This window comes from Crocuta crocuta, unplaced genomic scaffold (genome assembly GCF_008692635.1).
Source record: "Crocuta crocuta isolate KB4526 unplaced genomic scaffold, BGI_CrCroc_1.0 scaffold168, whole genome shotgun sequence".
Taxonomy (NCBI): domain Eukaryota; kingdom Metazoa; phylum Chordata; class Mammalia; order Carnivora; family Hyaenidae; genus Crocuta; species Crocuta crocuta.
This window is the reverse complement of record NW_027532591.1, coordinates 4,131,194-4,143,942: the sequence shown is the minus strand read 5'-3', so window position 1 is coordinate 4,143,942 and position 12,749 is coordinate 4,131,194. Positions and strand designations below refer to the sequence as shown.

Sequence of the window (12,749 nt, the reverse complement as noted above, 5' to 3'; positions counted from 1 at the left end):
CCCTCCCCTGCTCATGCTGTCTCTCTCTCTCTCTCTCTCTCTCCTAAAAATAAATAAAACATTAAAAAAATAAATAAATAAAACCTAATCAGTGCAAAGTGAGAACAAATGAGAAAGGTCTATATCTCTGTGTGAACTGCTAAATTAACTCAAGTAGCTGATCTTATTTTGGCTTAAATTTTTTAAAATTTTTTTATTTAAAAAAAATTTTAATGTTTTATTTATTTCGGAGAGAGAGCGAGAGAGAAAATGAGAGAATGAGAGAATGAGTGAGCCAGCAGGGAAGGGTCAGAGGGAGAGGGAGACATGGAATCTAAAACAGGCTCCAGGCTTTGAGCTAGCTGTCAGCACAGAGCCCAACGCGGGGCTCAAACCCACAAACTGTGAGATCATGACCTGAGCCAAAGTCAGACACTTAACCGACTGAGCCACCCAGGCGCCCCTGTTCTTTTATAAATTTGTTTTGTTTGTTTGTTTGTTTTTTAAACAAAGTTGGAATGCCTTCTCTTTAGACTTTTTCTGGTCTTCCTCAATAAAGGGAAATAGGAATGCCGTTTCCAAACTATTCAAATCCGTCTTATTTAATTAAGAAATTAAAAAAATTATTTTCCATAGGAACTTGGACTCAATATATCTTATAAATCAATAATTTGAACTAGAAAAAGCTGCTGGAGTTCTTTTCTGTAGGCAGAAAAACAGAAATAATGTAACAATGGAAGGCAGCAAGAAGTAGATAAAAAAGAGGACAGACAATAGCAAGTGTTGGAGAAGAAGTAGAGAAATTAGAACCCTCATATTATTGCTGGTAGGATAGTAAAATGGTACAGCTGCTTTGGAAAAGAGTTTGGCACTTTCTTAAAAAGTTAGAGTTACCATATAAGCTCTACTATTAGTTCTCCTCCTAGTTATACTGAAGAGAATTGAGAACATGTCCACACAAATACTTGCACACAAGTGTTTATAGTAGCAGTATTCATTATAACCCCGAGGTGGAACCCAAATGCCCATCAACAAAAGAATGGTTAAACAAAATGTAGAATATGCATACTGTGGAATATTATTCAGCTGTGAGAGGGAATGAAGTACTGATTCATGCTACAACATGGAGGAGCCTTGAAAACATGCTAAATGAAAGAAGCCAGTCACTGCAGGTTGCATATTAATATGATCCCATTTATATGAAATGATAGGTAAATTCATAGAAATACAACACAAATTGATGGTTGCCAGTGGCTAGGGGGAGTGGGTAGCAGGGAGTGACTGCTTAGTGGTTATTGGAGTTTTCCTTTTGGGGTGATGAATATATTCTCAAACTAGATAGTGGTGATGGTTGTAGAGGTTTATAAATATACTAAACACCACTGAATTGTACACGTTATTTTAAATATTATTTAATTTTTAATGTGCACTTTAAAAATATGAGTTTTATGAGATATGAATTGTATCTTTAAAAAAATTAGAGGATAGGGTTTAAGTGATTTTCTTAATACCTGCTCCAGTGCCCTAACACTGGAGATCTGCTTTTAGCCAGGGTCCTTATTGCTTTCTTATTGGAAATATTTTGAATCATTTAATTTTGTTGCATACTGACCACCTACTTACTTTATAAGTAAGTGGCTAGTGAGAATAACTAGAAGAGTGTAGGAGAAATTCTTTTAAATAATAATAGCACCTTAGTGACTGGTCAACTTGATGATCCAGGAATGTTTCTAAAGTGGGACAAAAAAAACAAAACAAAACAAAACCTAACAATGTTTCCTTACTTTTTTCTTATTTTATTTTTATGTGATCATATAGTAAATAACATATAATTATGGTCTGTAGTTTGATGTATGCATGTCTTACTTCTTCTCCAAAAATTCAGTAACCATCACTTTTCCTGTGTCTTCCATCAGATGAGAGAACAACCCATTCTGTCTAATAAAGGACTGGATAATGTGGTAGTTTAAAAAGCATGTTTGCTGCTACATTAAGAGCCCTGGGTTCTAGTGTCTACTCTGCCTGACACTTACTGTGTGACTTTGGGCAAATTATCAAATTAGTCTGGGGTGTATTTCCTCATAAAATGTGGGAATGGAACCACTTAGTATCTGAAGGACATGTTAGCTTTAAGATTCTGTACCTCTGGGTGCTTAATAAATACTTGAATTTATTGCTTTCCCCTGAAAAAGTTTTCCATTTCATAGGTTAGAGAACTTGTGGTTATTCTTTCAGTTTTAAATTGAGATAATATACTGATTAAAATAATTTCTTATCAAGACTTTAATGACACATTTTGATTTCTATGTTGATCTGATTTATGTTTACAGATAGTTTTTAGTTGATAGTGCTGTAGTGATAAAATGATGAAGACCCTGTCTTTATGGGCATCATCAGTCATATGGGGCACTTGACATGTAAATAAGCATATGTTGTAATTCTCACAAAGAGGCCATGACATGATTAGAGCCTCATGTGATGGGGATTGGAGGCCTGTCAGGTTAAACTCCTTAAGATAGTAACTCTGGCTACATTTTCTTAGGATTCTGAGCATCAAATTTCTTTCTTTCTTTTCTTTCTTTCTTTCTTTCTTTCTTTCTTTCTTTCTTTCTTTCTTTCTTTCTTTCTTTCTTTCTTTCTTTCTCTCTCGCTCTCTCTCTTTCTCTTTCTCTCTTTCTCTTTCTCTCTCTCTCTTTCTCTCTCTCTCCCCCCCCTCTCTCTCTCTCTTTCTCCCTCTCTCTCTCTCTTTCTCCCTCTCTCCCTCCCTCTCTTTCTCTCTTTCTCTCTCTCNTCAAATTTCTTTCTTTCTTTCTTTTCTTTCTTTCTTTCTTTCTTTCTTTCTTTCTTTCTTTCTTTCTTTCTTTCTTTCTTTCTTTCTTTCTCTCTCGCTCTCTCTCTTTCTCTGTCTCTCTTTCTCTTTCTCTCTCTCTCTCTCTTTCTCTCTCTCTTCCCCCCTCTCTCTCTCTCTTTCTCCCTCTCTCTCTCTCTTTCTCCCTCTCTCTCTCTCTTTCTCCCTCTCTCCCTCCCTCTCTTTCTCTCTTTCTCTCTCTCTCCCTCCCTCTCTTTCTCTCTTTCTTTCTCTCTCCCTCTCTCCCTCTCTCTCCCTCTCTCCCTCTCCCTCCCTCTCTCTCTCTCTCTCTTCCTCTCTCTCTCTCTCTTCCTCTCTCTCTCTCTTCCTCTCTCTCTCTCTCCTTTAAAGTAATCTCTATGTCTAATGTGGGGCTCAAGTGAGCATCAGATTCTTAAACTAAAATTGTATCTGGTTATTTCTGTTCAGAAGCTTTTGGTTTCATTGTTAAAACAAAGAGAAAAAAATATGTTTTGTGGTAAATTAAGGATTATGAAGTTTCTGGTGTGAAATAATTATCTCTTTTACAGACAGATCCAGTTGAATATGTGGAAAATATGTGTGAAAACATGCAGCTGTACCCACTACAGGACTTCCTCACTGGAGATCAGCTTCTTTTTGAATACAAGCCAGAAGTAAGGAAGTTTCATTTCTGAGAGTTACTTTTACACAGAGAAGGGGGAGAAAGTGCAGATATGATTTAAGGACTGTGGGACTGTAGAAAACTTTGTTAAATATGTCAGCTTTTTTTGTTTGTTTAAATGGAAGAAATATTAGTTTTTTGGGCAATTTTTCATGATTGTTGTATATGATTATATTTTAATATGAGGAGAAAATCAAGTCCCTTTCTTAGATACTGGTATTCTCACTGTTTTTCAAGAGTTGAAACATCTACTAAAATAGTTTAAATGATTCCTAAGAATTCTGTGCTTTAGTTGTTAAGCTTACCCAGAGAGTTGTTTTGTTTACTTTTTAATTCAGTTAGAGAGTCTGGGCAATTAAATTTTCACCATTTTGAAAATGTTTCTGAGAAATACAAGATTCCCTGAAGCGCCTGGGTGGCTCAGTCACTTAAGCAGCTGACTCTTGATTTTGGCTCAAGTCATGATCTAACAGTTAGTGAGATCAAGCCCCATGTCTGGCTTCATGCTGACAACATGGAATCTGCTTGGGATTCTCTCTCTACCACTCTATCCCATTTGCTCTCTCTCTAAAAATTTATTAAACAAACATTAAAAAACAGAAATATAAGGTTCCCTGAATTTGAAACATGTGACTTACAGATAATCATTACATATAAATAAATAGTTGGTGTTGGTCTTTCCTCCTTTACTCATTGGGAATAAATCATTTTGCTCCATATGGGATAGCAGTTCTCAGTTGGGTGATTTTGCCCCCAGGGATATTTGTCAATGTCTGGAGACATTTCAGTTGTCATAACAAGGGGATGCTCTTGGCATCTAGTGGATTAGAAGCCAGAAATGGCCGCTAAACATTCTACAGTGCAGAAGATAGCACCACACAATAAAGTATTATTTGGCCCAATATGTTAATATTGCTAAAGTTGAGAAATCTTGTTTAGGGTATTCCAAAACTACGGATTTTAAAGATAACAGAAAAGTAAAGGAAGAAGCAGTGATACATATTCTTGTTATCTTCTGGGAAGACTGTGTCCAGGGGTCCAAGTAGTTTATTCTGAACCTTCATTTGTTGTTTTTCTCGAAGAAATGGTGTTTAAATGCTAGTTAGGGTTTCAAACCTTACCTACAAAATCTTGTGTTTATTCCTGTCATAGCTGAAGGATTATTGAAGGAGGCCCTGCAATGGGATCATTTTACTGATTCTTGGGGATGAAGGTGGTATAATATCTAGGGGGTAAGAATTTGGAATCATGTATGAACTTGTTTAGAAGTCCACTTTTGCCTCTAGATGTATTTTGTGTAGATTATGTAACCTTTAACTTGAACAAATTAGTTAATTTTTAACAGGAACCTGAGTATTATTTTTTATAAAATGAGTATACCTTAGTAGAGTTGTTTTTAGGATTAAATGAAATAATATATATTAAAGACTACTTGGTACATAGTAAAACTTAATAAACGAGAGCTGTTTTTACTGCTAGCACTATTACGTAGGATTTGAGATGGGCACTGTTTATCAAGAAACATTTGAAACATTGACTAATGAAGTTTTACAAATTACGGTGTTCATGACGATAGTTTCATGAGTGTTAAGATGCTAGGATCTTGGGGATGCCTACCGTAATGTGGTTTTGCCTTTTTAACAGAGATGTATTAGGTTAAAGTTATTATTGTGTATGTGTGTGTGTTTCTCCTCCCTTCTCTGATTAGGTCATTGCTGAAGCCCTTAATCAGCTACTTCCACAAAAAGCAAATCTTGTTCTACTGTCTGGTGCTAATGAGGGAAAATGTGACCTCAAGGAGAAATGGTTTGGGACTCAGTATAGTCTGGAAGGTAAAATATTTTAATAATAGTCCCACATTTAGGTTTATCTAACTCAACTGAGAATTTTTATTCCTTAATAACTTATCTGGTGATTCCTATGGGAAAAAAGTGTATACTTTTTTTAGGAGTTTACTTTGAAATGAAAATTATACTGCTTTACAGAAATTACTTTCTGCTGTTTTTTATAACTTTATTAGCTAGTAAAAAAAAAATCCTGTTTTATGGATAATTTGAGGAAGAGTTTTTTTGACTGTGTTTTAGAAAAGTACTTCTGAAACTTGACTGTACATATAGTGTCACCTAGAAATCTTACTAAAATACAGATTTATTTGCTAGCTCTGGGGTAGTGCCTGAGATTCTGCATTTCTAACAAGCTCCCAGGTGATACGAGTGCTGCGAAGACCACACTTTGAGTAGTAAATGGCTAGAATGCTTGGATATATTACAGTTTTCTTGAGAAAGGAGAATCGATTTGTGAAGGCTAGTTGTTAACTGGTTTGTTATTAAGAGAATTCTCAACATTGCCGTGTTAATTGGATCAGTTTGTTTTTCATCTCTTACAGATGTTGAAAATTCTTGGGCTGAACTATGGAAGACTAATTTTGAATTAAATCCAGATCTTCATCTTCCGGCTGAGAACAAGTACATAGGTCAGTGAAATAGCAATAATTATACATAATTCATTTATATACTAATAAACAAAACAAATAGTACCTTATACGTATAGTACATTTACAAAATATCATTTGGATTCATATTTGAGCTTCCTAGTGTAACACTCTGGGATGGGGATTAATGTTTTCTTACTTTTTTGAAATGAGAAAATCTGAGCCTTAAAAAAGCAAAGGGACATGTCCAAGACTATTCAGTTAGTGATTGGAGGAAACAGGACTTAAATGTGGATCTTGGACTCTGAAGCTTTTGCATTTTCTTGTATATCGTATCTGATCCTTTCCTATCAGTCTCCGTAGGAGATGCCGTTATCTTGCCTGGTTGTTCTAGTGTTTTTCAAACTACAAGTTTTATGAAATCAGTGTAATGGGTTGTGAGGTTTGTGTAACGAGTTATGAAAGCATTAAAATAATCAGGATGGAAAATAGCAAAATGTTTAATTGCGTAAAGAAAGGGTATTATCTCCAGAACCTTTATTCTGTGTAGGTATATACGTGTATATCTGTGCCTGTGTACTAACTTGCAGCGGGAAACATTCTAACTATGAGAAAGCTACTGGTCTGTATCAAAGGTTACAGTTGTATATAACTAATTTATTCAGAATTTTTCCCAGCAATCCCACTCCTAGTATATACCTAAAAGAATTGAAAATGGGTATTCAAACAAATATATGTACATGTGTATTCATAGCATTATTCACAGTAGTCAAAAGGATGATTCCATTTATACGAAACATCCAGGATATATAAATCTGTAGATGAAACACAGATTGATGGTTGCCAGTGGTTGGGGGAAGTGGACAATAGGGAGTGACTGTAATGGGTTTAAAGGTTTTCTTTTAGGGTGGTGAAAATGTTTTGAAACTGGATAGAATTGGTGGTTGCACGACACTGCATATACTAAATACCCCTGAATTGTTCACTTTAAAATGGTTAATTTTGTTATGTGACTGTTAACTTCAGTTAGGAAGAAAAAGCTTTTGTAAAAAGTCTCATGCATTTTAGACAATTCATTTCCACATCTTGAACTTTAAATATCTAAACAATCCAGTTCTTCTTAATAAATATAACCAGTAGCTTTTTCTGTTCTTGTTTTCCTTTAAGCAGCTATTTCTGACCTACATATTGATGAAAGAGTTTAGGTTTTCATTAACTGAGAGGACAAGTTTGACTTCCAGAACTTTTTTGTTAACCTTTCAAAAGTCCGTAAGGTTGGTGAAAGACATTCTCATTCAAGAATGGATTCATTTTTAAATTGGTTTATACAACTAGCCTGACTGAAGGTCCCTCTTACAGTTAAGATTGCCTTTGAGAAAGAGAATGAGCAAAACTCAGATCAGCATTGACCTTTAGGAAGTTATCTTCAGAGTTCATTGAGTTTAAGGCCAAGAGAGATTTCTATTCTGTATTGTTCTACTAATTTATTGTTCTCTAGCATTTGAATTTGGCTTATTATTGCCAGAAAGAAAAGCTACCTAGACTTCTGAAATGAAGATTGTTGGGAATCTTGTTGAAATACTTGAATGAATTATTACTCTTTTCTTTTGTTAGCCACGGACTTCATGTTGAAGGCTTTTGATTGCCCGGAGACAGAATACCCTGTTAAAATTGTGAATACTCCACAAGGTTGCCTGTGGTATAAGAAAGACAACAAATTCAAAATTCCCAAAGGTAAAATGTTTCCCTCTCTAAAAGGAGTGAAATAAGTATATCAACTCTTTCTCTACTTGGTAGCAACCTTATTTCCTTCTATTACCCTTTCTCCTTCCTCTTGATTTAAAGACATTTTCTAGGTTTATCGATCAGATCTGCACTGTGCTCCAGTGCTGTCACAGAAACCCTTGTATACCTTACAGATTCTAGGAAATAAGTAAAGATTCAAAGCTAAAATGAAATTGTTTTAAAATATGTTTTCTTGTGGTTAAAATGAAAGCAGAGCCAGGTGTTTGGCTATCTTAGGGAAGGGGTGGTATGTTTTAAACTTTTTTTTAAAAAGGTTAAGAGTATGCTGAAGGAAATTATTTAGACACAATAGATAGCCTTTCCCAGCATTACAAATGAAACATATTCCCTCTCTCTCCCTCTGTCATTTTGCTTTTCATCATAAAGGGATTATAGTATACAGAAATAGACTCCAAAGTTCTAGTCTTTAATGTGTTAACCCAAATTGTTGCATTTTTATTTTCTGTTCTTGTGCATAGCATAGGAATTTACTGAAGCAATTTGGGATTAAAAGGCTGAGGGCTCTTCAGTGACATTTAATCCATATTCCTAACCTCAACACAACTGTAGTGTAGCTCTGACGAATTCTTGAGTTTACTGGGAAGGTGTTTCTTGAATAACTTATTAGTGTTTCTTTGAAGAGTCTCTACTATAACTTTCTTTGAACATTGGAATTGTTTCCGTAATGTTTTTGACATGTATACCTCTGTAAACATTTTCTCTGACCAAAGCTATTAATAAATATGAGTATTCCTAGGTGTCTCTGTGTAACTGTCTATATACTTGGCCTTCTCATAGACTGAAGTGTGCCTTCTGAATACTATTTAAAAGACTGGTAAATATTACTTTTTTTTCAGGATAAAAGCGTGATGAGGATTTAAGGGCTGGTAGCTTATTTCAGAATTTTTAGTGGTACCTCGGTGGCTCAGTCGGTTAAGTGTCCAACTCTTGACTTTGGCTCAGGTCATGATCTCATGATTTATAAGTTGGAGCCCCACATTGGGCTCTGACAGTGCAGAGCCTGCTTGGGATTCTGTCTTTCTGTCTCTCTCTCTGCCCCTCCCCCCTTGCTCTCTATCTCTCTCAAAAGAAATAAACTTAAAGAATTTTTAGAAAATATATTAGGGGCAAATAGATGTATAAAATATTTGAGGCCTCTGACCTATAATTTCTTACCTGTGGTTTGTTTTTTTATTTTCTTTTAGCATATATACGGTTCCATCTGATTTCGCCTTTGATACAGAAGTCTGCAGCAAAGTAAGCACTTGCCTTCTTTTCTGGAAAATATATTTCTTATTGAAAAACTATTTGGTTTGTTTCATTCTGAATCATTCTATCATTTTCTCTATGAGTACTGAGCTGTGCTACTGATTTGTGTATTCTGTACCCAAAACAAATTATTCATTGATAACTGAGCATGAAAATGGAATTGTGGCTGTCTATCTCCAGCACCCATTTATAAAACATGCTGTTGGTGTAGGCTAATCATGGGATTACTGAATTGAGAAAGTTCCTTAGAGATGAGTTTGGATTAGCTTCTAGTTTGTAATGAGAATGAATGGATCTGTTGATTCTGTACTTAGAAACTGGCAAAGAATCTGATTATACTTTGTTTTTAGCAAATAATTTATATATTTATATAGATAGCTTCACTGTGGGAGGTCAGAGCCTAAAATGTGCCTGAAACATAGGAGATGCTCAGGAAATGTTAATATACTTCTTTCTTTTCTTTGCCATTTAAACTGTAAAGTCTGGGTCGCCTGGGTGGCCCACTCAGTTAAGCATCCCACTTCGGCTCAGGTCATGATCTCACAGTTTGTGAATTCGAGCCCCATGTTGGGCTCTGTGCTGACAGCTTGGAACCTAGAGCATGCTTCTGATTTTGTGTTTTCCTCTCTCTCTCTCCCTCCCCTGCTCATGCTCTCTTACCAACAAATAAATTGTTAAAAAAATTTTTAAATAATAAAAATAAATAAACTGTAAAGTCTAACCTTAAAGTGATAAGCAGCACTAACATTTATGAATACCACTTAAAAATGTATTAATCTCCTCCCTTCACTCAGATTTTTAACTTGTCAGTTAGAAAACCTAGGCTGTGGGGACAGCCAGAGCCTTTGTTTGGGCCAATTGCCTTTATGCCTTTTACACTTACCCCATTTTTTAAGTATAAATGTTAACATTTTGTATGTGTACATAACATGAAAAAGATTGGGAAGCAGTGCTAAAGGTATATATCTGTAAGTGTCCCTGTAAAATTGAATCCTAGGTAAACTGAATTTACCTTTGAACTCAGTACAGTTTTATATTCTGGAGTAGTGGAATTAACATCTTTCTAACAGTGAAGTTTCCTGTTGTTAGATCAAAGCACATTTATTTGTGTTTATTTCTTGTTAATTAATGATGCTGTTTGCATTTTATATTCTCAGTGTAGTCCTCTTTGATATCTTTGTCAATATCCTTACCCATAACCTTGCGGAACCAGCTTATGAAGCAGATGTGGCGCAGCTGGAGTATAAATTGGTAGCTGGAGAACATGGGTTGATTATTCGAGTGAAAGGATTCAACCACAAACTACCTGTAAGTACAAGTGTTCTGTTTTCCTCATAGAGAGCTTGAAGTTTTATGTTTGTTGCCCCTAAAGCACCAAGTATAGAGGTTTATGCATGGGTTGCTATACATAGGACAAAATGTGGATTATTGTGTTTTCTTGGCTGGTGACAGCTATTCTAACTTGGACCATACATACGAGTAACATATATTCATTAATTACTAGCAATGCATGCAGTACAGCCTATGCCTCAGGCTTGATTTCACTCCCCTTTGTTGTCAGTTTCTCTGCAGCCAGCACTGGCACTTGTTTGAGTTTAATTTTCATAGTCACACAGTAGTAAGAAATTTAAAGCACCTGGCATATTACCTGACAGAATAGAACTCAAATATTTGTATCCTTCCTTCCTCCTCTTTCACTCTGTCCCTTTGTTTCAGGTATGTGTCTTGTTTCGCTTCTAAGCTGATGAGCCTTTTAGAAACAGTTTATATCATGTCATTAATTTATCTTTAGGTAAGGAATATGTTTCAGCATTACTTTGTCAAAAACTTCTTAATCAGAAGAAGAAATAATATAGGATGCCAGCTAAGAAGGTTAGACCAGCTAAAATAATATCATGTGTCCAACAATAAATTTTATGTCTTGATTTCTTGTGTAGGACGTATATTAAGATTTGTATGAACTAGCTTCATACAAGAAAAATTGTGGCGGAAAGACTTGGCAGAAATTAGACCTGTGCTAGGAGGCCTGTCTTAGTAAAACGCCAGGGGAGAGTATAGTTAGTTCTCTTCTTTGTACCCTTGTCCCTATTACTCTCCCAGAGAACAAAGATTGGTCTTAGGAGGAGACATTGTGGAATATTGAACTTTTGTCAACCTTCAAAGGCCTAAGTATAATGTACTTTAAGAGCCAAACAGATTAAAGCCTAATACATTGGTTGTCATTTAAGAGGTATGTTTTGAAATTATGGGGGAGCTTTTAAAAAATATAAGCCATTCTCTGCACTGACAGTGTGGAGCCTGCTTGGGATTCTGTCTCTCTGCTCCTCCACTACATGCACATGTATGTGTGTGCTTTCTAAGTAAATAAATATAAAAGTATATATATAAGTTATAGACAAGTATTTGAGGCTCTTAATTTTATGAAGCTTACCTAGTCTTAATATTAAAACCTGGTATAAAATCTATCAATCCTTCTCTCTCTTTGTCTTTCTCTCTCTCTCTCCCTCTCTCTCAAACTAGACACTAGTTTCACCTATATAAAACAGACTTAGACATTAAAAATATTTTGAAAATTAAAAAATGTAACAAAAAGAATAATTCATGTGATCAAATGCCAGGAATGCAAAGGGTTTGTTGTTCAGTATTAAGTTGATGAACACAAATCATTGTAACAGGTCAAGGGACAAACATTATATGGTAAATGCCATCTGATAGATGTAAGTAGGTGTTCTTAATAAGTAAGAATAGAGAGAAATTAAATAATAAAAATTTTCAGGGGCACCTGGGTGGCTCAGTCACTTAAGTGTCTCACTTACGCTCAAGTCATGTTCTCATGGTTTGTGGGTTTGAGCCCCACATTGGGCTCTGTGCTGACAGACAGTGAGAGCCTGGAGTGTGCCTCAGATTCTGTTTCCCTCTCTTTGCCCCTTCACTGCTCACACTCTGTGTCTCTCAAAAATAAATAAAACATTAAAAAGAAATTTAAAACTTTTATTAAGAACAGTAGCAGCAAATGTTATACTAACTGATGAAATGCTGAACATTAAAATCAGGAACAAGCCAAGAAAACTCATGATCATCTCTTTTATTCTGGCAACTACATTAAATGAAAAAAAAAAAATCTATCGGAAAAGAAAAAATATTCTCTTTGGCAGATGATATGATTGTGTTCTTAGAAAACCTAAGAATAACCTACTGAAGTTAAAGAGTTAAAAATAACATGATGTGGCTGGTCATGAGATCAGTAGATCAGAATCAATGGCTCTTTTTCCTATAGTAGCAATAATCATGTAGAAATGGATGGAAAAACTACTCCATTATATAATATTGAGAAAAAACCAGAATACCTAGGAATAAGGAAGTAAAGTACAGAATCTATCTAAAAGAAACTAGAAATCTTATAGAAGCATATAAATAAAAGACTTTAAATAAGAGAGAGACTCATTATGTTTCTGGATAGAATGGCTTGATAGAAAGTTGTCAAGTTGTCATTACTTCCAAAAGTAATATATATATGTAATGCCCTCTCAGTTAAAGTCAAATTAGGGGCAATGGAGATGCTGAATAAAAAATAATTTAAGTTTATTTGGAAGAAAAAACTGTCTAAGAATACCCAGGAAAATTATTAAAAAAAAAAAAAAGATGGGGTGCCTGGGTGGCTTAGTTGGTTAAGTGTCTGACTTCGGCTCAGGTCATGATCTCACAGTTTGTGGGTTTAAGCCCCGTGTTGGGCTCTGTGCTGACAGCCAGCTCAGATCCTAAAGCCTGTTTCAGATTCTCTATCTCCTTCTCTC

At 35.3% G+C, this 12,749-nt stretch overlaps 1 protein-coding gene across 3 annotated transcripts in view; it reads left to right on the top strand.

Annotated features, from left to right (window-relative positions):
* Window positions 1–12,749, top strand: part of NRDC (nardilysin convertase) — a 117,616-nt gene that overhangs the window by 94,864 nt on the left and 10,003 nt on the right. For all 3 annotated transcript variants that reach the window (XR_013338937.1, XM_077779678.1, XM_077779679.1), the window contains 6 exons: window positions 3,358–3,462; window positions 5,179–5,302; window positions 5,857–5,943; window positions 7,516–7,635; window positions 8,892–8,943; window positions 10,113–10,263. Coding sequence is in view for 2 of the 3 variants with exons in the window: in XM_077779678.1 (XP_077635804.1) it covers window positions 3,358–3,462; window positions 5,179–5,302; window positions 5,857–5,943; window positions 7,516–7,635; window positions 8,892–8,943; window positions 10,113–10,263 (639 nt within the window). In the remaining variant the exon portion in view is untranslated. The remainder of the gene's footprint in view (window positions 1–3,357; window positions 3,463–5,178; window positions 5,303–5,856; window positions 5,944–7,515; window positions 7,636–8,891; window positions 8,944–10,112; window positions 10,264–12,749) is intronic.